Source organism: Lygodium microphyllum, chromosome 10, assembly GCF_053477565.2.
Source record: "Lygodium microphyllum isolate KBCC chromosome 10, Lygodium_microphyllum_v1.1.10, whole genome shotgun sequence".
Lineage (NCBI taxonomy): Eukaryota > Viridiplantae > Streptophyta > Polypodiopsida > Schizaeales > Lygodiaceae > Lygodium > Lygodium microphyllum.
Window position 1 is genome coordinate 93,193,893 of NC_141144.1, and position 26,037 is coordinate 93,219,929.

General features: G+C 45.5%; 1 protein-coding gene across 1 annotated transcript in view; it reads left to right on the forward strand.

Moving 5' to 3' along the window:
• The window catches only part of LOC148030286 (protein HAPLESS 2-like), a 179,886-nt gene that overhangs the window by 73,029 nt on the left and 80,820 nt on the right, over positions 1 to 26,037 (forward strand). Inside the window, exon 8 of the mRNA XM_087686571.1 lies at positions 16,467 to 16,613. Within this exon, the coding sequence (XP_087542697.1) occupies positions 16,467 to 16,613 (147 nt within the window). The remainder of the gene's footprint in view (positions 1 to 16,466; positions 16,614 to 26,037) is intronic.

Consider the following 26,037-nt stretch of genomic DNA (forward strand, 5'->3'; position numbering starts at 1 on the left):
CAGGTATATAGATCTCTTTCCCATCACTTCAACATCATTTCTGTGGAATCTTGTAGCTTACAATAAGCAATACCTTAAGATTTTGGACGATTTCATGCTCGAAAGGGCATTCGGGCTGGCGGAATTGGACACCCGATTCAGTGTCCGAGTCTCAGAATCGGACGTCTGATTTTGAAAATCGGATGCTCGGACAACAGTCCGATCGGACCAACCCGTCGGACTCAGACACTCGGACACTCGAACCACTTGGACGCTCGGACAACCGTCCGATCGAACCATCCTGTCCGATCGGACCACTCGGAACAACCCGTCCGATTTTGGAAATCGGACCACTCGGACACTCGGACTCGGACTAGCCAGAATCAGACCATCCTGTCCGATCCGATTTCTAGAATCGGACGTGACCAAAATCGGACCAGGCCATCCGAGTCCCAGAATCGGGCCAGTCAGAATCGGACCACCCCGTCCTATCCGATTCCCAGAATCGGACGTGACCAAAATCGAACCACTGGGCCGATCGGACCAACCCAAAATCGGACGTCCGATTCTGATAATCGAACTTCTGAAAATCGGACAAAAATTTGTCAAAATCGGACAGGTATCTAGAACGCAAATTTTGATACATCTAAACCCCGAGATTGACCCCAAAGGCTACGTAGAGCTAAAGGCACATCACAGATCCATCACCGGGCTAAAATTTAGAGCACGTAGTTCAAAATTTGGCTATAAACGGTCCTCCAAATTGCATATGGCATTTACCGTAACGGCCCTGCGGGCCGGGGGGGGATTGGCCCCCCCCCGGAGCCCCGTAGAGGGGGGCTCTGCCCCCTCCGCACCTCCCCTGAGTAGGTTGGGGAGAAAACGCGCGCCATGACAGGTCCTCCAAAACAGACCCTAGTGTAGTAATGGCTCTACACAAGCATGGATTCTCTCTTGCAAAAGAGCAACCAAAAGCTCATGCCCGAATAGAGACAAACAGAGACACTAGAACCTCAATGGGCCCATCTAGCCAACAAGGGAAAAAAGGCCACACTGCAAAAACACATACATGTTGCATTCGGACTGCATCTAGTCAAAGCGGAAAGCAACAACATTAAGCTACAATTGCGAGAATGACTAGATATAATAGTCATGACGATAGATGTACCTTGAGCAGCGCTGCACAAACGACCCAAGACCTCAGTAGAGAATCCACGTCTGACTGTGCAGTTAGGGACTCAAAGGCATCTGTCCGAAGGCTTAAATTTACAAGCCAAGACCCGGAAGATGAAGACATAGTGCCACTTGCTTATCTTAGGGTCAAACTCACCGCAAAAAGAGAGCATAGTGTTGACGCTCTCATTGATGAAGGAGCAGATTTCAATATCTTGACTTACGAAGCATGGACTCTGCTAGGTCAACCAGAGCTCAAACCGACTGATGCAACTCTTAATCCTTACGGGGAATACCCACAAGAACTTCTAGGGAAGTGCAGGATCCTTGTAACTATTGAAACAGAAAGCTTGCCACTCCTGTTCTATGTTCCTCCCAATAGCGAGAATGGTGGAAAGGAAATCCTCTTAGGAAGGCCCTTCAAAAAGGCTACCAAGTGTGAGGCTGACTACGTAGCTCAGAGGATACACTTGACACTACCGGGTGTGAGGATAGTCACGACCTTTAGCAAGGGTGACCTCAGCAAACCTCGAGGGAAAGGCAAGGAAGGTGCTGACGTAACAATCAAGCCCATTAACGAGAGCAAGGAGTTGTTGAAAGAGTTGATACAAGCGCAGGTTGAACGGAGAGAACCAGTGAGTGAGGCTATACTTGAGACAAAAAGGTTAGGAGACAAGGCCAAGGATAGGGTTTGGACTCACAAATATCGTAGAAGACCACGAAAGAAGCCCAAGCCTTATAGGCGAAGGCATCGATGGAGAGCTAGCACAACACCACGATGGATATCCAAGGCGTTGCTTTGTGCTCAAGGGTATTATGCAGGCAACCGATGGATTTGGATACCAAAACCCCCTGCTAAACCACCTCTGTCAGACGCCCAAACTATGTCAAAAGCAAAGAGGCGTAGGAGGAAACCTCAACGAAAATCCAAGTCTCGAACCAAAAATATTGGAGTGATTGAGCCCCTCATGGTTGGAATCAAGAAATCAAACATAACCTATCAAAAATTAGATCCTCAGCCTAGCATGCTTAGCAACCAGATATCAGAGATAACTGTCGAGCGTGCACAAGGACCACTAGTGCTCAAGGAGCCTTTGACTGCCCAAAAGAATAATGAGCACCATAGGCACAACATTGCTTAAGGCAAGGCTGATCGCTCAACAAAGCAAATCACACAATCGTCTAATAGCCTCGAGCAAATCATTCAGCCAGTGCCAAGTCCACCTAAGAGTCCTAGATCTCCTACATCCTCTTTTTCCAAACGGACACAGAAAGCACAACAACGGTTGTCAAGGGAAACTGCTCAATTCCAATCTCTATCTCCATCTAAGCTTCCAAATGTCCAAGAGGTGGGACATGACGCCATCTGTAGCTCTCGACCCAAGGATATGCATGAGCAACCTACTGTGACTAGATCAACTCATGCTCGATCTACACAGATGAGTGCTCAAAGGGCAACAAAAGACACGGCCACTTCCGATCGCCCTAGGGACTTGACACCGCAATCCACCAAGGGTAGCCAGCCCACTAAACTAGCTGTTACTACTTCCAATCAGGGATCACAACAGTCACAGCCCTTGGCTGTGACAATGCCCCTTGTGGAACGTGTCCTTAGTAGTTTACCTGTGGAGGAGATGTCGCAACCAAATCCCTCGACAACTCTGTTTCTCTAACAACGAGGCTAGGGCACAATGATCACTGTAATATCCATTTCCTGGGCCTTCGAAGCTTGACATTTTCCAACCCATTAAAAGGCTGATAGCCTCAACATATTGTAATGGTTGTACTCAGGCAGGTTCCAAAAAAAAAGAAGAAGAGAAAAAAACAAAGAAAAAAAGAAACGAACGAAAAGATAAGAAGCATCTACGATCACAGCACAGCACCTAGGGGTCCTCAAATTAGGTACGTCCAGTGACCTTGGTCGACTGGCTCCGTCCCTAGTCCCTAGCCCTTTAGCATCACCCACAATTGTTCAGGGCACATCAAGGGCAGGACATACCTAGGGAGCTTGTCTCGCCTATGGTTGGACCTGTCACCCTGACCCACTTGCACAATTCTCTCTTGCACTCTGCCTTAGTACCATTGCAATCAGTGGTGGTAAGCACCGCACGATTGGCCATGAAAAGTACACTGTCCTCATCAAGCAAGTCCAATAGCTTCCAGCTACCAAAAGTGCGGTGTTTCTATATTCAATTATGCTCTGTCGTGCAGTCACAATGCAAAGGATGTCTCATATACCTTCACGTGTGCTTCTTCTCAACATGGACAACTTTGCTTTATCCACACATTGTTACGAGAACACGGTCTTCTAACTACGTAATATCTAAGTATGCACGAGCACTTACATAATATCTGCACCAAAGTATATACACAGTTTGGGTCCTCAAGTGCAGGACAATACTCTCAGCTTGCTTAGAGTTCCTTAGAGTTCGACCTGTCTCCCAAACTAATCAAATATGTCTTGGGTACAATAAGAAGACTAGCACTATCCCTTAGGGAGAGACCACACGAGAGGTTTTTAAATTGCAGGTATTGAAGCCTTCAATGAAATTTCAATCGCTCTTTAGCGACACCCAACTCTGAATGCTTATCCCTTACCATCCGACAAGCCCGCAAAGAATCGTCATGTACAGAATCCCCAACAAACCAACACTTGTGCTGGCCATTAATGCAATCCCCAACACAGAATAGCCCTACCACCAACTCCAACAACCTTTCACCAGCCACCTTGGCCACCAACATGCCCCCAGGACCATCTTCCACACCACCACCAACACTCCTCCATGGAAACCACAGGCGTCCTTGTCACCCACGTCTTCAGTGCATGCTACAGCCTGCTATCTACGACGGTGAGTGCCATGGGACTGGCACTCGTCTAGGAGGGGGGTAATGTTATCCCTCAAACGAACGAAGGTAAAAAATCCAGAAAAGCTAAAGCAGAAGACAAAGACAAAGGCCAAGGCAAAGAGAAATGGAAGACAAAGACGCACAAGGAGAAGAGTCCTAAATAAGGGAGAAAGATGCACAAGGAAAAGCGCAAGTCAAAACTTTTGTAAAAGAGCGCAAGCGCATCATGGTTTAATTCAAGGAGCGCCGGACTCTCACCCGTGCAATTTGTAAATGTAGATGGGCGGTGGAAAGGAAGCTAGGAAGATAGAATGACAATGGGAAAAAGGGCCTATAGACTATGGCCGGCCATGTAAAAAGGGGAAAAGGGGATGACCGCCCAAAAGGGATTTAGGGTTTTGTATATAAAGTTGAAAAGTGAATGAGAAGCTCATTCTTGTGTGTGGCCAAAAGTAGCTCTCCTCTTCTTCTTCTTCTTCTTGTTCTTGCTTGCTTGAGCTTGTGCTTGAGAGTGTGAGGGAGTGAGTGTGTGAGGGTGAGGGACCGAGGAGGAGAAGCTCTCCATCTTCTCCTCTCTTCTTCTCTTCTCTTCTCTTCTCTTCTCTTGCTCGCGGCAATGGAGCTTGGAGCGTGGAGCTTGAGGATGGAGCTTGCTTGAAGCTTGCACTTGGATCGTGGAGCTACCGGAGTGCACGGGAGAGGAGGTAACTCAAACGGCACGGAGGTAAGCTCACTACACCCGTATGGATGGCGCGTCGGCTATGTGAGAGGTAGCCATTAGTGCTTGGCTTGGAACGCTTGAAACAATAAGCGGTCCATGGGTCTTGGCGGTTGAGTGAAAGCTCCCACAATGGTCACCCGCGCCACCTTGGCCCGGGAATCCCTGGAACCGTCTAACCCGGACCAAAGGAAGTTCTGCACTAGGCGGCGAAGCTACACTACACAGGATGAGGAGAAGCACCAACATGAGGCGATGTACTAGGCCGTCGCTAGGAGGACCTGGTTCACCACCAGGGCTCTGCCTGCTAGGGATAGGCGAGTAGTACTCCAGTAGGTCAGTTTCCTTCGAATAGAGTCAAGGTCTAGAAGAAACTGCTAGGCGGAAGTGATACCGAGTCCCACCTGGAATCCTAGGTAACAGACAGTTTGCCCTCTGCTCACCCATCTGAATCCCAAGTGGATGCGCCACTCCATACTAGATTCCGGGTCTATAAGAAAACCAACCAACTTTTGCCAATTGATTTTCACTCCCACTGCAGTATTAAACACCTCAAGTGCGAGTCTCACTCTCTTTAGCATCAACTCATCGTCCTCTATGTAGAGTGCTGTGTCATCTGTATACTTTTGAGTCTAATAACTTCGTCTCCTATCTTACTAGAAGCTGGAGGCCATGTAAACCACTCACGTGTGACGTGAGGAAGTGAGACATCGCCTCTGTAAAGAGTAAGAATAAGTATGGGGCCAAGGGGCAGTGCTATCAGACCGATCTCTCTAGCCGAAACTCCTCTCCTCGCCTGTCACCTATGAGAACCCTGCTGGTAGTAGCTGACAATCTGTAAAGTGCGGAGACCCTGCGGATCCATGCTTGGGAGAAGCCCAACCTCACCATTGTGCCCTCTAGGGAATCCTAGTTCACCCTGTTGTAGGCTTTCTCGAAATCCAGTAGTAGTACGGCTAGTCCCTACCCATTGCGCTCCCTGCCCACTACGCTCCCTGTCCACTGTGTTGAGCCCACTCTGTCACCTCAAAGAAGGTGAATACATTGTCTAGGATGCTCCTGTCCTGGACAAAGCCTATTTGTGTATCATGAATGATGTTTGGAAGCACAGGGCGTAGACGCCTATCAATCATCTTTGCCAGTGCCTTATAGGCCACCGACAATAAAATGATTGGTCTCCACTAGGAAAGCTCCAGCCGGTCTCCCCCTTTGGGAAGAAGACTGATAAGGCCTGCCGAAAGACTCCCTGCATCTGTCTTGAAGTGAAAATCTCCTAGAAGGCCATCAGTAAGGGGTCCTTCACCACCTCCTAGTAGGTAGTGAAGAAGGCCTTAAGAAGGCCATCCTCTTCTGGGTATTTTTGCCCATCTTGTGTATGGAAAGCCTCCTCTAGTTCCTTCTCTGTGAAGGGGGCCAGGAGGGAGCGTCCCATCTCCTCTGTGGCGAGGGACAGAATGTGATCCCAGACCTGCTGTCTATATTGTTGTCCTCTAGCTGAGATTGTCTCTTGCTAGAAAAGACGTCTATAGTAGTCAGTGGCAATCTCCATCGCCTCATCTAGGCTAGAACGAGTCCTCCCATACTGATCCTGAAGGCTGCGTATCTGCTCTCCTGAGGTGCGGGGCTAGTGCACCTGAAAAAACTCCGTGCACATCGTGTCCCCCTTCCACGCCCAGAAGGCTGCTGAGGTGCAGAATGAGAACTTTGAGCATCTGTCCTCAAGGCCGGCGATGGCTGCTCACACGTGTACCTCCTGTGCGTGAAGGGTGGGATCCTTTGGTACCTCCTCCCACCGGAGTGTTCTCTCCTCCTCTTAGCTTTGCTGCTTGGCCTGTAGGGTTGCCTCCTAACAGATACTGCTCGACTCGGCTAGGACCTGTGCAACCTTCTCTATGATCCGGTCCCTCCTACCCCACTCCTTGGTCCAAATTTGCTCAATCAGACTCTTCACCTCCTCCCTCCTATAGATCATGCCAGGGATCTGACAGGCTCGTGTGTCTAGGGTAGATGTTGGGGGATCAAGTGTCAAGAGAACCGGGCAATGATCGGACAACATGGTGCTTGCCAATTGCCCAACTTGGCCTCCATGAGAGCATCCCCACTCTCCTACATAGAACCTATCCAACCGCTCTAGCAGGACTTCACCTAGCCACCTGTAAACCCAAGAGAAGTCCAACGACCTCTCCCTCTTGTGGAAGGCTGGGTCTCTCCAAGCATCGCGTGCGCCTACTGCCAGTAGAAAGACCTCTCATACCTCCTAGTCCTCCCCAGCCATGCTGTGGTAGTTTTTGCCTTTGCCGTGCTGGTCCTCTAAAGCCTCCAGGTTGTTGAAGTCTCCTCCAACAATCTAGGAGTCCACCACTGGGAGTCCTTCCGCGATCTCTCTCCAAAGCCTGCTGCGTATCCTAAACTTAGTAGGGGCATAGACATTGAGGATTCCCAGGTAAGAGTCCCCAATATCCAATCTGATCCATAGAACCCTCCCTACCACTATCATCTCGTGGTCTCGTATACAGGCCGCGAGACTCGGGCCAATAGAGGTGTAAACACCCCCACTCCTACCATGGGCACCGATGGTGTGCTCCCAATAAGTGTGTGAGCTACGTGGAAGTACCTTCCCTACCCGCCTGGGTGGGAGTGAGCTTGTGCTCCTCTAGAAGTGGGATGTCGATCTGTCAGGGCAAGGGCAAGCTGCAGCTCCTACCAGACAATCAACTTCCTAGAACCATGTGCTCCACTATAGTGGAGGCTATTCACATTCCAAGACTCAAGGTGTAAACTCATGGGGAAACCTGTGGCTGATCGAACAAGCATCTGTTCGGTGTGGAAGTTGCTGATGAAGAAGAGGAACTATGAGACATGCGTATAAGCTTCGTTGTCAGCCCAGAAGGTGAACTCCATTCCCCCATGGTGGCCCTTGGGCATGGGGGTGATGGATGTGTCTGGTGGAACCACCAGGGCATCTATCAACCATGCTGAGAGGTGAGACTCCGTACACTGGTAGAAATAGGCCGCCTGTACCATGGGCCACTCAATCACATCCATCAGCGCTCTCCACTACAGAGGGGCTCGAAAGATAATGGTCAGATGAGGGACGTCGGCCCCAACCCACCAGTTAGTGTCCATCATGCAACCTGGCCACTGCTGGGAAAAAAGTGCCAGTCCACCTTTTCCCATCCACTGGGAGATATGGTCTACCACCTGGCTCTTCACCTCCTCCTCTATGTGAGACGTCATCCAGTCTCCTGTGTAAGAGGTCTGAAGTAAAAATGCGTAGTTTGGTCCATCCGGTGGTGCTAGTAGGTGGACCTTTCCGCTCCTAGACTTGCATACAATGAAGATTCCCACCTCCAGGGGTAGTGGGAACTCTCTGCGCTTTGCAACTCTCAAGTAGGACCATGGCTCACTGCAAAAAAACTCCTCTGGTAGCAACTATGCGTGTCTCGGGAAAGTGTGTCGGGTAGCATGAACGAATGAACTAGTAGCTGTGTGGGGAGGGAAAGAGGGGCTAGATTGCTGGCGAGTGGAGGATGATGGCATGTGGGGCTCCTCACCTCTTGTGGGGGGAGGGGGGATGGGTGGGGTTGGCTTACCTGTGCTGGGTGGGGATCAGGGGGATTGGACGACAGGGATGATGGTGGAGAGAGGGAGGATCTAGGGATGGTGGGGTGGTCGGATACACCCGGCGGGTGTGGGGGAGGGGCCGGTAGCTTTGGGGGGGGGGGGGGTTGTGGACTAGGGTCGGGGGGGGGGGGGGGGGGGGGAGGGTTTGCGGGATGTGGACCCTCGGGTGAGGCGGCCTGTGACGCCTCTGTGGGGGGTGGATGTGTGGGCCTGTGGTCCTGCCGGGTGGGGCAGGGAGGGGAGGGCCGTGTGGTGCTTTGCCGAGGGGGTGATGCTTGCCCTCCTGTACCCTGTTGCTGTGGCTGTCTGAGGGGTTGACTACGGCCCCCCTTGCCATCTCCCTCTCTATCATCTCTGGACCCGTGTAAAGCTGTCGGCATCCACCTGTGGGCTTGTTGGCAAAGCCGCCTTAGCTCCGAAGCGTGTGCACTTTGCTGCCATATGCCCAAAGTTATGGCAACGTAGGTACTACCCTGGCTGCCCAGTCACAATGAACTGTTGCCTGAAGGAGTGTCCGCCTGCCTTAATCTCTAGAAACTGTGGTATATTCTTTGTCTCTTTCACTGCTACCCATACCTTTGGGAGTCTTGCGGTCGTCACTGCATCTGCAAAAGAGGCTGGAAGGATCGTGCCAAAGAGCTGTCCGAAGTCTTCCACAAGCTGGCGATACTCTATTGCTAGTCCAGGGAATAGTAGGGTGATCCGATGTCTAAGGAAACTGTTTTGGAGCGTGAATGCCTCCACTATGAAGCTAGTGTACCAGGGGACTATATGTGTGACCCCCCTCGTGGAGACATAGGGTGAGATAGCTAGTAGCTCACGTGTTGCATCCGCTGAGGTAAGTTGTACCATGAAGATCCCTTGACTCATTAGAATTGTCTCCGCTATCTGCGCTATGCCGATGCACAGCGTGGAGTGAAGCCAATCCCGAAGTTGGGCCGTGGATGGGGAATTTCCTACTACCTGTTGACCAAAGATTGCTGTTTCTTTAAGCTCCAGCACTATGGCGCGGATGGCTAAGAGCTGTTCCTTAGATAGGACGACGCGCAAGGTGTTTGACTGGGGGGCACTCGTAGAATGCACCGACGTTTGACCAGAGGTTTCCATTGTGTATTCTTGCTAAGGACCTACCAATCTCGCTGCTGTGCTACCGGGGGAGGGGGGGGGGGTGCTGCAGAGGGAGGGAGCAATTGGGGGGGCGGGGGGGACAATTTCTTTTGTGCTGATGGGGCGGGCTGTTGGACACTGCTGAAGGCCGAACTGACACAGCGCAAGTTTGGGCCTGTCGGGCGGGGCCAGGGCCACAGGTGCGGGAGAGGTGGTGAGTCAGGTGGAGGAGGGGGGGCTGTCGTAGGGGGCAAGCGAGTGGCAAGGTGGAGGGGATTGTCGCAAGGGAGCAGGCGGGTGACCAGGTTGGGGGGGGGGGACGGAGTAGAAGGTAGGGGGGGGAGTAGGCGGACCAAGGACGGGGGGGGCGTCTATGGCCAGTACTTAGCCGGCGGGGCAGTGTCGAGGGAGACGAAGGTAGTGTTGGGTGAGGAAGTCGGACTGGACTAGAATGCGGGGGGGTGGGAGCGCTGGGGCGGCCACGGACAGTTGGCGAGGGGGGAACACATATGATGGCGGGGGCGTAGCGCAACACAATACATGCAACAGTAGGAGCTTGACCGTTTTTTCCGGACTAAGAGGGAGAGAATAATATTTTGGATTACTCATACTAAATCTTTACCTCATGTTGATCATTGGATTGTAGGAGGGAATTTTAACATGGTTGAGGCTTAGAGGACATTGATGATACAAAGTCATTACTCACTTTTTTTCCTTTTCTATATGATGATGAACCTCCTTCAGGTGGAAGAAGATGCCATACTGCAGTCCAAAATGGTGCAGATAGTTCAAAACTGCTTGTTGTTTTCTGCTATAAACAGCCAAAATACCACCAAAACCAAGGTAAAATGACCAGGAATTGATAGCTAATGATGTTGCCCAAGTACCATTAAAAGTACATAAAATCAGGATGATTCAGCAGTGCATAACTGCTTGCTGTAATAAATTACAGCTAGGTACAATGAGAGCAAACTGTAGGCAAAATGAATGCACCAAGTCAACCACTAACTGTCAAAGCATAACCAGCATCAAGTGGGCATAAATCAGCATGCGACAGTTATACAGTCATCGGGCAAACACCCAAGCATGTCAAATGAATCCGTCAGTAAACCAGCACATCCCCTGTGTAACAGGGCAAAGTGTACACAACACTGGCAAGACCTGACATAAAGAGGTGTATGCTCAGGGAATGCAAAGCCCAAATCAGTCCAAATACATCTATGAGGAGCACCTCATTTCAACCATGCAACATCCAAGTGAAGATCCCAATCTCAAGTACCCAAATGCTCAAGTAGCATAAACCACCTCTGTCAAGCGTATCAAGACACTCCCACTGGAACAAAAGCTGTAAATATCAAGCAAAGAAGCTCAACAAGGGCATATGATAGCACCAGTGCTAGAAGATCCAAGAGTAAGCATCAATAAGACTTCAAGCATATAGGCCGTATAGCATCCGTACATAGTATCCATAGACATTAAGTACATCCAAACTGTAACTCTGGCAAGCCGAGAAATACCCAAAGTAAGCTCCGGGCAATCAAATGTCAAGCCAAAGTAAGGCTCAGTAGCATCCAACTCCAAACAATGTAACTGGCATGTAGTAGTGGCACAGGCCAAGCATGCCAAGACCGGTCAAACATAAGCAAAATACATGCCATAAGTATATCAGAGATGAAGATCCAAATGCTATGCGAAGCGAGCTCAAGCTCAACCAATGATTCGAGAGCAAATCCAAGCTCTATGTCAATCCCAGAGAGTCACTACATCAATGTATACATCCAAGACATAGCCCAAATCCAACAGGTATATCCAAACATAAGCAAATAAGCTTCTGCCCTGAATATTCCAGCAACAAATAAACGTCCAACAGGTATATTCAAACATAAGCAAATAAGCTTCTGCCCTGAATATTCCAGCAGCAAATAAATGTCCAAAACTAAGCAAAGAGTGGCTCAATATCAGAACCATAAACAAACCATAGGCATACTTTCCCATATGTATAGGCATCAACCGGGCATAATCGGGCATCAAATGACTATGTAGCATGAGCATAAAGTGTAATGACAGGGAGCTGCCCTGTTTTGGGCTGCTTTTGGATTGTGTAAAACAATCAATGACTGAGTAAATTCAGTTCCAAAAGCATCTCACAATAGATATACATTCCCCTAGCATTCAGGGCGCATTTGGGACCAACCGAGCAACCAATGTCAATGCCAATCAAGCATAAACATAAAGTGCTGATGTAACACTGTTTGTGGCTGCCTATGTACTATGGAAAACAGTCCTGGACTGAAGTAAATCAGTCCACAAATCAATGCCAATGATAACCACCAATGTCGAGTATCAAGGGCGTGTTTCCAAGTGCCAAATGAAGTGTTTTCAAGCTGCCAATGAGTGCCAAGGGAGGACTGAAGTAAAAATCAAAATTTTTGCAGGTCTTCAAGCTAGCCCAAACTGATCTGGGGCCTATGGAAGGGCTGGGCAAGGTCAAGGCAAGGTTGGGGGAGTAGTCAAGGACCCCTAGGAGCTCCCTCTTGAAGGGCAAAGTCACCGGTAGAGAGTAGGCATCACAAGAAGCAAGAGGACATGGCTGCCTTGCTTTACAAAACCTATGGACTGAAGTAAAATAACAAAAGAGAGCTCCAATACCTTTGAAGGAATGCCCTGAGGGTGCCCAAATGGGCCGAGTAGGTGCTTGGGAAGCCGGGGAGTGATGGGAGCTCGGGAGAGTCCACTATGGCTGCCGGGAAGGAGACCCAATGAGTGTAGGTAATCGATAGGAAGTTAAAGGAGTCACGAACCAAGTCGGAATGCTCGAGCAACTATGCTTTGATACCAGTTGAAAGGTGAGAAGGATCGAAGCTTGCTGGCGGGAGAGCAAGAGCAAGAAAGAGAGAGAGACCAAATGGGAACTCCAATAGTCGCAATGTGTGACCGGGCCTCTCCCGAGCTCCCTCTTGAAGGGCAAAGTCACCGGTAGAGAGTAGGCATCACAAGAAGCAAGAGGACATGGCTGCCTTGCTTTACAAAACCTATGGACTGAAGTAAAATAACAAAAGAGAGCTCCAATACCTCTGAAGGAATGCCCTGAGGATGCCCAAATGGGCCGGGTAGGTGCTTGGGAAGCCGGGGAGTGATGGGAGCTCGGGAGAGTCCACTATGGCTGCTGGGAAGGAGACCCAATGAGTGTAGGTAATCGATAGGAAGTTAAAGGAGTCACGAACCAAGTCAGAATGCTCGAGCAACTATGCTTTGATACCAGTTGAAAGGTGAGAAGGATCGAAGCTTGCTGGCGGGAGAGCAAGAGCAAGAAAGAGAGAGAGACCAAATGGGAACTCCAATAGTCGCAATGTGTGACCGGGCCTTCCTTTATTCAAATTGTCACTAAAAGAATAAAGAATAAAGCGATGGTCGCGGGCGCCCGACACCTGCAGTGATCAGTGGCGGGTACTGTCAGTGTAGTAATATATGAACGGCTAGGCAGAGGCACCTTTACCCCCAACATCAATGTACTACACCTTACACATCTCAACAAAATGGTGTGGCTAAGAGAAGGAATCACACTTTGATGGAGATGGCACCTCGTATGCTTTCACACAAGAAGCTACCCCCAATGTTTTGGCTTGATGCTATTATGTGTGTAATATATGTGCCAAATCGTAGCCCATTAAGGTATTGGCTGAAGATAGTTTGTTGCCAATGTGTCAGCAAAGTGCACCCGATTTCAGTCAATTTCAACAAGCTATTGAGAGTCTACAGCAGCAAAATCAGCATCAAACAAATGCTGAAAACAGTCCATTCCACTTGGTAGAATTAGAGCAGCACTCACCATGCGGAGGGTAACTTGGTTGCACATGCAGTTGTAGCTACTACATGCAATGAGAAACTTGTTTCTTTACATGATGCTTTAGAGAATGAGTATTGGATGGCAGATTTGTAGTAAAAAATAGACTCTATTCATAAAAAAGGCACATGGGAGTTATGTGACTTGCTTGATGATAAGTGTGCTATATGCACAAAGTGTTTACAAATTGAAACGCAGATCTGATGATAGCATTGATTGCTATAAAGGCAAGTCTTGTTGCCAAAGAGTATACCCAACAACATGGGATTAACTACGATGAGACATCTGCAACCACTTCATATATGACCACTATTCGCAGTGTCATTGCTTTGACTGCCCATTTTGATTGCAATGCATGTGTATCAACTGGATGTGAAGATTGCTTTTCCAAATGGGGTTTCATAAGGCCCTCTATCGTTTGAAGTAGGCACCTAGGGCATGGTACGAAAAGATAGATGTATATTTGATTGCTCTCTTGGCTTAGTAATTCACATACTGAAAGCACGCTTTCTGAAGAAATGCTCTAAACGCAAAAAACGCAAAACCAATTGTACAACAAAGCATAGGTTGATAAACTCAGAACATAGTTAGGGTTAGGGTTAGGGTAACACAAAGACAGTGAACACAATGAATAATAAAGGGAATAAATAATGAATATACAGTGCTCATGCAGCAAACACACTATGCAGTGAATATTGAAATTTGAACTCTTGTATCTCTAGGAGGAAGGCAGAGGTTATGAGTTGTAGAGTGTGTCATACTCCGAATGGATCCCGAATCGCAACAAAGGCAGCCTTCGAGTGTCGAACACCAACAAACACAGCCAAGAAAGGCTGGATCAGATGCAGAGGACACTGTAGGAGAGAGAGAGAGACTAAAAACGCAAGTACTTGAGGAGAGAGACAATTTGAACAACAGTTGTTAGGTAAAAATACAGTAGTAGACAGAGGTGGGAGAATGTCAGGGCAGCCAGAAACTGCAAACGTAGCATTCATAGGAGAGAGAAGATCGAGGCAACAGTTCCTAGCTGATAGTGACGGCACCAAACTATAGGCGACAGCTCATGGGACTTGGCGAGGATTGCAAACAGGCAATGCAGGCTCGAATCAGGTGCCAAATGGTAGCAGATGGTTGGTGGAAGCTCTGACCGCGATGTCCTCCGTAAACGGGGTGTTTTGGGGCTCTTGAAACTTGCCACAGTAACTCTCTAGGATCACGTTTCATTTAAAATAAAATGTTTTTTTCATTAATTAAGCATGTTTTGGGGCTGTTAAAGTCACACTAATAATTTTTTAGCTCAACACACTCTATGTGTCGCAAAGATGGGGATAATCTCTTGATCCTCATTCTTTACGTGGATGATATGTTGTTGGCTAGACCCCATGAGACATAGATTTCAGCCTTAAAGGTTGAATTAGAGCATGCTTTTAATGTCATAGATCTTTGCCACTTACACTACTATCTTGGCATACAATTTATTGCAATTGAGGGGGGCATTCTTTTGCGACAATCTAAGTACATTGGATAGCTCATTAAGTGTTTTCAGATGTAAGACTATGAGCCTATCTCTACTTGAGTTGAGATAGATGAGATGTTTACACTTGAGGATGCAAGAGATCATTTAATGCTTGTCTTTATCAGCAGGCTCTTGGCTATCTATTGTATTTGTGTAATACACGACTGGATGTTCGATTTGGGGTCTCTCGGTTGGCATGCTTTATGCATAGTCCTAGTACTACACATTAGCAAGAAGTCAAACATGTCTTTCGCTATCTTAAAGGCACTTAGACATTGGGCCTTTTCTATCCTAAAGGCACTTCTCTTTGTTTGCATGCATTCAAAGATAGTGATTGGGTTGGTTGTTTGGACACACAAGTCTCCACTAGTGGTAATTGTTTCATACTTGATGATTCATGTATTTCTTGGCTAAGCAAGACACAGTCTATAGTGACCACATCTAGCTATGAGGCCCAATGTAAGGCATCATTTACAGCTACATTGGAATGTGTATGGCATAGACACCTTTTGGTCAATCTTAGTGTGGGACATCAATCACCCACTCCTCCACTAGTGGTATTTGTTTTATGCTTGATGATTCATGTATTTCTTGGCTAAGCAAGAAGCAGTCTATAGTGGCCACATCTAGCTATGAGGCTCAATGTAAGGCATCATTTACAGCTACATTGGAATGTGTATGGCATAGACACCTTTTGGTTGATCTTAGTGTGGGACATCAATCACCCACTTCTATCTATATTGACAGTTAGAGTGCCATAGCAGTTGTGAGCAATGCAAATTTTCATGCTCACACTAAGTACATTGAGATGCATTATCATTATGTTAGAGAAAGGCTCCATGCAGGGGAGATTGATGGTTTATGTCCAAAGATAGAACAACATTGTAGATATGTTTACAAAAGCTCTCTCTAGAGAGAACTTTGATGCATTTTGCAAGACTTGGCTTGATACCATTTGGTGATTGATCTATCTATTCCCTAAATACATTCACATCATTCACTCAAGGGGGGTTTGTTACACTTGTTTCTTCTGTAGTTTTGGTGTGAAGGTTTCCTTATCCAAGGTCACTTTTTAACTTCCAGTTGGAGTTCTTTTCCATGTGTAAGCACATGTCAGTGGGTGTGATACTTAGTACCTTAGGGATTGTACTTTCATTATCATTCTTACATAGTGGATGTGACCTTCCGGCACTCTCTTCTCTCTTGTTGTTCACTCGTTCGTCGTGAGTGTGTCTGAATATGCGCATGTTGCTGAATCCTAACCTAACACTCACATGGCAATGTTTGATCAATTGCGAGATAGATTTAACAATTTATTTTTGATAATCTTTTTCTGGGGTTTTGTAAGGTTTTTGCTTGAACTATTACTTGATGACTTACACAAAAATAGCATTTCTTTGTCGTGTTCTAGTCTTAGATCTCTTTGTGGATTGACAAACGTGCAATATATTTTCCGAGCTAAATAAATTACTTGTTTTAATAAGTCTAAATAGCTCATACATAGTTGCGTATATAGAATGCTCAACTGCAATTATTGTGGATTGTTTAGAAACTTCTTGTAATACTTGTCTCATTTGATCCTTTGGTATACCATTTTTATAGCAAAATAATGTTTTCTGTTCAGCAACTTACATTTAACAAGGACTTCATCCTTGCAGTCCAGCATAACACTAACTCCATCAGATATTATTGCTACAACTGAAGACAGAACAGTAATTGCGAGGCTACATGGAGATCTTGTGTCCTATACACAATTTCCAGTTTTTCCAAGTGTGTACCTGTCAAAACCAGCTAATTACATGAGAGTATCTCTCTGCCTTTCTCCTTATTTCCTGTACTATAATATATATTATAAAAGAATCAAGCAGACATAAAGCCACCTGGCCATCAGTTATGTTCCATGTAATTGTTCTCTGTGTGTGTGTGTGTGTGTAAAGGGTAATTGTATTAGTTTTACCATAAACACAAAATACAAGCGAACTATATGACTGACAAGACAAATCACAATTGAACTAAATGACTGGCAATGAGAGTGAAGAAACCATAGCATTCTAAGAAAGAAAATCATCCCAAGAAAGAATATATTCTCTCTCTCTCTTTTTTTTCGTAAAAGGAATTCTCTCTCTCTCTCTCTCTCTCTCTCTCTCTCTCTCTCTCACAAAAGCTTGAATTAATGAATTGAAATATTTACGAAGGGACTTTTGGCCAACCAAACACACTCAAAGACAAGTAGAAAACAGCACATCAAGCTAAAAATTTACAAAAGAACACAAGGCTACAAGAATAGAAGAAGGAGATCCCGAAGTGGGCACAACTAGGGTGGTGTGGATGATATCCATTCGTGGAGCAGCCACGTCTTTGAGAACCACACCAGCGAAAAGCATGGAAGTGATTTCCCATAATGACAATCCTTGAAAACAGCCCACATGACCATGGATGCCTAGGGCCAAATCAAAAATAACTTGTATTGCATGTTTGCTACATGTGCGAAAAAGTAGCCCAACATAGAAAATAAAAAAGAGAGGGATGTTATGGTTGTAAAGCGGTTGTAGATGGTATCTTGCCCAAAACCCAAGAAGATTGTATGCTGATGTGTTACTTAAGTCCATACTCCAAAAATGAAACCCTAGATCTATCTAGCAAGTGGGCAAGAGATAAAAAGATGAATAGGAGTGTCTTTACATGTGCTACAAAAGACATGTCTACCACTGAAGATCTTGCGACTGTGCAGCATATCCCTTGTGGGGAGACCCCCCTAATAAGATGCCTCCATATAAAAACTCTCTTGTCGTATGGAAGCTTATACCTCCACAATTGAAGCAACCAATCGTGCCATTTAGCTTTGTTATCCCAAGGAGAAAAAACTTTATTTGCTCTCTTAGTCATGTATCTCTTATCCTCAACCATTTTATAATAAATGATAAACTTGATTGGCTAATCATTTCAAAAAAACGTCTGACTTCACAAAAGCCCAGACCAACCATGAGGATGAAGGCTAAAATGTAGGCAAAAGGGAATGTTGCTGAAGCCCTCGAAGTTTGACTAACTCAGCCTATAACCTTGACGTACCCCAAATTATTGATGGATATAATAGAAAGAATAAATCCCAAATTGACAAGAAATGCCAACATCTCATATAGCCCTCAAACCTAGCCATGCCATCCTATTGAACTTGCCACATTCCATGTGCTTATTATTAGGCTAGTCAAGCAATGTGGATGTGGCCAAAACCCCAACTTGCAAGGAATTAGCTTGCTTTCTATAGCTAGGGGGATGCCAAGCAGTGAAGTAAAGTTTCTCTTGCTAGGAGGCAACTAAGTGTGAAAGAAGAAAAGATCGTCGTATTTTGACAACTTCAAAACATGCCACTAGGATGCTTGGATCTTGATGTGACCACATGAGATGCCAATTTCCTCAATAAAATCCTTAGCAATATGCACACAAGGATTGTAACATGGCCATTCACAAAGCTATCATATGAATCTTGACACCCAACAAGGTAGCATCACCCAAAGGTTTGGGGGTCAATTGGTGTCAGTTTTGACCCTAGGACAGTTATTTGGCCAATAAGTATTGGTGGTGACACTAGGGACTAGCATTAATTAAATAATGTCAGTCTAAGGGTTAATAGAGATTGTGGAACACTAAGTTACAAATGGTCTAGCCAATTTGATTATGGATGGGTACATTTAATTTTGGGTAGGTTTAGAAGGGTTGAAAATAACTTTCAGGATTATTTAATTCTGAAAATTAATTAAATGACTGGATAATGTTGAAAAATGGGTTTAGAAGGTTGCCACTTGGCAAAAATGCCCATGCAAACTGAGAAAACGATTTTGGGGGTTCGGTCTCAGCCATTCAGTTAGTTTATAGCTTGGGGGGGAAGAGAGAGAGAGAGAGAGAGAGAGCTGTTGGCTCCTTTGCCCGCGTTACAGCCATTGCATTCTGGTGTGACTGGAAGTTTGTGCTTCTTGATGACTTTCAGAAAAGGTCAGCGAATCAAATATATTATTAGATGGTGGAAGCTAAAAGATGGGTCACGGGGAAGGTTAATAAGTTCTGGCATCTCAGGGATAGCAAAAAGAAGTGGCGGGACAGATTTATCCAGCTTTGGAAGTCTAAGGTTCCGTATTAGGATAAAGTATTCATGTGGAGGCTGCTCATTGGGGGTCTTCCAACGGGAGAAGTGCTCCGTTCCCGAAAGATCTCTGCAGGCCGCTGTGTTTTCTGTACTACATGCGATGAGACATTGCTTCACCTCTTTGTCTCTTGCCTTGTTGCGAGACGGATTTGGAATTTCATTTCCCGTGTGTGGTTCTCGGTGTCCCAACACCGCATACCAGTTCGTTCATGGATTATGGGAAATATGTCCTCTATGCCGTCTTTGTCTTCAGATTGTTCCTGCCTATTCCATTTTCTTAGATGGACAGCCCTGTGGCACATATGGCGTACTCGCAATGCCTTTATTTTTGATTCGGCATCGGGCATCCATGGGCATGTGGCCCGTGTGCGTGGATTGGTCTTATGGCAAATCACTTCTATGATGTTGGTAGACTTGGTCCTTCCGGACATTGTTGCTCCCTGGCTGGCGATTGTGCGCTCTACTCCAGCTGGTCTTTCTATCTGATTTATTAGAATTGGTTATGTAATAGGTTGTTCTGAGAAGCTTGCTCACATCTTGTAAATTTCAACAGTGACAGTGTGAGAGAGATTGAGTATGCTGACCTGATGGTCTGATGTAATAGCATGTAAGAGATACAGTGAGAATGTTGACTTAATGGTCTCATGTAAATATTTACTACTTGATTCAATTATCTTCACGAAAAAAAAAAAGAGAGAGCTGTTGGTCCATTTTCTAATCAGAGAACAAAATTTGTTGCAGAAGACAATCATCTAGGGGCCTGAGCAAGTAGGGGACAGCAAGGAGTCACCTTTGAGGGGCTAGCAAGAACATTGCTAATCAGGTGAGCATTTAGGAGGTGACTGGCAGTAGTAGGTGATTATAGTAAATGCAGGTTGGAGTAGGCAATAGGCAAAATTTAGGGTTTTCTCAGGAAGAAGTTCAGATTTCTCTCTCATCTTGACTTTCTCTCACCTTCTCCAACCCATTCTCAGGAGATCTTAGCATTTCTCAACCATTTTGAGTAGATCTCAACCAAATTTAGTGGATAGGTGAGAGATCTCTATTGTAAATCCTAAAATTCTACATAAATTAGGGTTTGAGAGCCACCTTGGGACTCGTGCCAATTGGTGGAGGCATTGTACACTAAACTCAGCACTTGAAGCTTCAAATTTAGATGCCAGTCCATTCATTGTAATTTGGGGCAGCATTTGGACAGTTGAAGGGGCAATTGGCCTGAATTGATTGCTAATTGTTGCTATAGCAAAGAGGCTTTTGGAATAGCAAAGAATATTGTAAATCTCAGCTTGTATTCATTCCATTAGCAATCAAGTTAAAGAAATACCGAAAGGGGCGCCAATTTTGATGCCAAAACAGGGTGTCCAGTATTCAAGATTATTAAGGTAATTTGTGGATTTTAACTTATATTCATTTGATGTTGCTGTAACTAGGTTGTAATTAGGGAATTACCACCCATCCACGAAAGGAAGATTGGTTTTATGGTTCCATTGCCGGGATTACCACTCAATCCCTTGATTTGGTGGGCCCAAGGCATCTGATTGCAAGCCAAAGCTTTGTGCTAGTGCTGGTTTTTACTCTTAGTTGAGAAATTACAACAATATGTCTTCATACAGTTAGATGGACTCAATCTTACTATGAACATTCACATGGGAATGAAGGAAATACAATGTGTCATGAGGACATGTATTTTTGAAACCTCACTTAACATGTGGATTAATTTTTAATCACATGGTATAACTAGGGTTAGAGTAAATTCAGGAGTCCGGGACCTAAGGAAGTCACAGCATGTCAACTGAAAATTAATATTTAATTATGGATAATGCTGAAAATTGGGATTAGAAGGCTGCTACTTGGCAAAACTTGCCCACGCAAGTGGGAGAAACGTTTTTAGGGATTGGTGGAAGTCTATTCTAGCCATTGTGAGAGAGGAGACTGTTGGAGAGTAAGGAGAGACTGTGGATGTGATTTGCAACCACTAGAGATTAGTCCTATAGCATGTGAGAGCAGTTTGGAGTCCTCCAAGAGTAGGTGACAACTGCCCAAGGTCCTTGTGGTGCAGATGACATCATAGAGAAGGGGGTAACAATCTATTTGGTGGTCCTAAACTGTAGGTGATAGTTTCCATGGTTGTTTGATAGGGCAGCAGTAGTAAATGACTGATTTTCTTTAGTTCTTCACAAAGAAACTTTAAAATTTCTCTCTTCTGAGCATTCTATCTCATCTCCCATTCTTTCTATAGCCTTGCTCTGAAGATTACAGCATTGAGATCACCAGAGGATGAGAAATTTCAGATTTCTCTACTATAAACCCTAATCTGTAGTAGAAGTTAGGGTTTAGTAGTAGCCTCGGGAAGCATGCCAAAAATTGGAAGCTCCGATCGGAGACTTGGATTCAACAGGGCTGAAGCTATTTTCAATCAAATTAAAGTGGATGGATTAGCAAATCAATGAATTTGGGGCATTTTCCATCTCCATCAAAGTGGATGAATGCCAATTGACTGCCCGAATCAAGGGGCAAATCAGATTGAAGACTTGCTAGTTATTTTGGACAGCAAGGGGAGTTGGAATATTGAAAGGGATTGGGAAAATCCCATTGCACAGTAACTTCTTCTTTAATTAAGTTAAAGAAATACTGAAAGGAGCGCTAGTTTTGGGACCAACAGGAGTCCTTTGTCCAAGATTGTGAGTTAATTTGCATTTTTGAGTTTTGTAATAAATGTTGCTATTATAACTAAGTTGTAACGAGGGAATTACCACCCATCCATGGAAGAAAGGTTGGTTTCACGGTTCCATTGCTCAGATACTATTAAATCCTTTGAATTGGTGGGCCTGTGGCACTTGATTGCAGCTTTGGACTATTGCATTAGTACTGAAATCGCTCTCAGCAGTGAATTACAACAAGCACGTTTTCACATGGTGATATGGGATTAAGTGGAGAGGATACATGACTCCTTGGTTGGTCACGTGGTGTATGATCATTAATATTCAATGGTATTCAGTTGGTTTTGTGGACAGCAACATATGTTATGATGCCATTGATATTTTAGCCATGGTTTATGCTATAGCCATTGTGGAGGGCTCCAAACTACTGTCACATGCTGTAGAACTGATCCCTACTAGCTGCAAATCACATCAACAGCCTCTCCTTGCTCTCCAGCAGCCTCTTCCTCTCTAACAATGGTTGGAATAGACTTTCACCAATCCCTAAAAACGTTTTTTCCACTTGCATGAGCAAGTTTTGCCAAGTGATAACCTTCTAATCCCATTTTCCAGCACTATCCATAATTAAATATTAGTTTTTAATCTTTAAATACTAAAAATTAATCTAATAATTATTTCGGTGCTTAGAAAAATAATCAGACTGACCAATAATTAAATTGGCTAGGCAACTTCCATTCCTAAGTATCTCTGCGCCATCTTTGACCATCAGATTGGTGTTAGATACCATTACATGCCACTTCTCTATTGTCACCAATTGACACTTATGGCCAAATGAATGACCTAGGCCACCTCAGCAGTCCGCTCGTTCGAGAGACAGTGATTATTCGACCCTTTCTATTACTTCGGCTTCACCGTCCACTTCAGTGAGAGAGTGATTGTTGGCCACCCTTAGCTCCACATGAGCCTCACCTTTCCCCAACCTTGACTACTCAAGTTTAAGAGGCCACCTCTGGGAGCTCGACATCCCGAATACCTTCTTCGGCACATCCAATGATACTTCCTTTGTCATCAAATGGTTCAGAGTTCATGATCCATGAGTTTTTAGATTCTCTCTCTGGCCGAGAGCGATTCAAAGGGGAATGTACCTTTTTGTACCCTTCAAGGAGGCTCCTTTTTCTTTGGCTTCAGAGGGGACCCCTTTCCCACCACCTTTAGAGGGGACACCTCCTCATCATGAAGTTCGTCACCCTCCATTTACTCTTTGGGGATGGCTATCTTTGAGTAGTCATTTTTCTTACTGATACCCATGATCTTCAGGTCCTATCTAGATTGGGGCCTTGGAGACTCATTTGTGACTTGGTGAGGAGACCTTCTAGCATGGAGTTATAGAGCTAGTGGCTTCTCTCCCGAGGTGAAGTCGGGTTCTATAATTCATCCCATCTACAGTTCCTTACAATAGGTTACCTTTCAATTGAAAATCTTGGAACAATCAATGATTGTGTACTAAAAGAATAAGCAAAGAGTACATCACAGCAAATATCACTTCCGTGACTCACTACATTGACTTTCTCTATCTTCACACTACTCTTCTTTGGATGTTGGTTGTCCATTTTCTCATCTTTGCTATCATCAGTGCTTTTGCCCTTGCCCTTCTCTATGTAACTCCTCAAGTCTTTACCATATATCATAAACAAATTTCAATTTCTCTATGTTAAAGAGTAAAGTGTTTGACATTGAAAACTCTATGGCAGAGCGTGCAAGCTCATCTAACTCATCCCACTTATCTTGATCCATGGCTGTTGGTTTTATTCCTTTTGTCTTTATGAGCTTCACTTGTTAGACATTATAGCACTACTTCGGCCATATAGTAAAGTTTTGTGCACCCTCAAGCTTGTTAATGTGCAAAAGATTGCTGCTATCATTACTACCAGCTATAATTTACAGCTCAAAAGTGACTCAAATGATCACAATACAAAGCAAGTACCGACCAACAATGGAAAAATAAGTAATTGCAGAGATTTCAGATTTGCAAATCAATTTTCAGAATCCATCAAAAGTGTGCTACAGCACATGATAAGTAATTGTAGTTGTGCCACAGGCTAATACATCAACTGCATGAGAAAGTCCCAAATTTTAGCAGCAATTTCTACTCCGAATGCATCCAAGGGCACAAATTTGACTCACATGGTCAAAAGCCCCAAAATTTATCTGCTCAAATTGCATCAAACATGACTCCTGATGAGTAGATTCCACAATCCAATTTCACCAACATTTCGCAAAAGCCCCATATTGTGTGAGGTCAAATGTTTCAAGAAATTTTATGTGTCCCACTGCAATTTCCCCAAATACATGAAAAGCCCCAATTTTTTAGACTCCAATGTGTGCAAATTCCACAAATTTTACTCAACCCAGCAAAACCTTTGGACATACGCCAAAAGCCCTAATTTCCGGGAGTAAATGCACGCCCAATCTCTCAGATTTGTCAAACTGTGCTTGCATACATGTGATAGCCCACCAAAGTTTACCGAGGGTAAACCTTTGGGGGAAAAAACGTGAATTTTTTGTCTGGAAAAAACATTGATTGTCGACAGGTGTACGTGACTTTCGTCGACCTGGGAGTTGCCGTGATGTTGCCATGCTTGTGCTGACCTGTGGACTTGTGTACTTGCGACCTATTTGACACCTGACCTACGACCTGATGCTTGCAGTCAACTGCAGCAACTTGCGACTTACTGAAGGCTGCGACCTGTGACCGACGTGCTGCTTACGTAACTGGCACCTGATCCAAATTGAAGACGATCTGCTGTTGGTACAGCTCGGACTGACTCTGGGTAGTGCGCTCACAATGACCTTCGGCTTTGATACGAGCTTGAAGTGACGGGTGCATAGCGAAGATGCGATGCTCTGTAATGGTAATGGCAGAGAGAGAGAGAGAGAGAGAGAGAGAGAGAGAGAGAGAGAGAGAGAGAGAGAGAAATGGCACCTGTTTCTTTTGCACCACTACTATGGAAACCGCTCGCCACCGATTTATTTCCTGCCCCGTCGCTAAGAAGGTTTGGTTATTTTTGTCGGCTGTTTGGCAAGGGGTGGTTGGTATCACACTGCGCCCCTTTGATTGGGTTTTGGGTCAGCCCAAATACCCTTCTCCTGCACAGCCACATATTAAGCTCATGTATCACTTTCTTCGATACTGGGGCTGTTGGCATAACTGGATCATTCGGAATGCTTTTCTTTTTGACTCAGCCCATAATGTTCAGCGACATATTGTGAGGCTTAAGGGCCTCTTGTATTGGCAGTTAGCTCTTCTCCATCGTTCTGATTTGCTCTCTACGGAGGACTTCCGTCCTTGGCATATGGCAATTTCCTCCGCATCCTTGCCATGAAATTGTAACTTGTAGTGCTTAGCACCTCGTCGCATGATGACTTGCATTGTCGTCATGTATCTTGTAATCAAGTAATCTTGTATTTTTTTCGTAATTAATACAATTACCTTTTACGAAAAAGAGAGAGAGAGAGAGAGAGAGAGAGAGAGAGAGAGAGAAGCTGGAGAGGATAATTTCTGCGTGAGCACTCGTCCTCCACTGTCGACCTGCTGTGGCGGCTCCGTCCTCTACTTCACATTCGAAAAGGCCTCCTGAGACGACCTGTTCTTGTTGCTCCAACCTGTGCTGCACGTTCATCTGCTCCATCCATCAATTGCTTCTCCTCTGCAAGCTTAGCAGGAGTTGCCTGCGACTGTGATAGCTGTCAGATAGAGCTGGGTGTTGACCTTCAAGCTGTTGCGGGATTTGGGCCCATCTGCACAGGGTGTTGCCCTGCAATCCTGCGACCTAGAGGCAGAGAGAGAACAGACCTGCGCAGCCCTACTGTTCCTTTGGTTCTGGCTACTGACACAGTGATCTGTGGTTCAGCTGATATGCGACCTTGGCAGTGAGAGAGACAGGTAGAGATTTGATATGGAAAATATGCAGGAATCAAATGGCATTGATGCGGCTTTTCTCAATCAGCATATAGGACATGGGGATGATAAAGATTTGGCGGAGTCAGATGGTGACTCTTTGGCTGATGATTCAGGGCAATTGATGGAAGTGGATGAGATGGGAAAACGCGATAAGATGTTGATGAACCAGCTTTATGTGCTCCGAATTCGCTTCAGCAAGATGTTCTTGTTCCTTGCTCACAAACTTATGCAGACTAATGGGTCTCTTCAGTTTATGCTCGCCACTGCAAACAATCTTATGTCAGATTATGTTCATCCCAAGGAGGGTAAAGCGAGCTCTTTACCAGAAGGGCATCACGTGGCTATTGTCATGGGAACTGACTTGGTTTACAGCAGATTGCTGCTTTCCATGAGAGGGCAGCCATATTTTATTTTACGGGAAGGATTCCTTTGATTACTAAGATCCGTGCTTGGTTGCAGTCCATGCT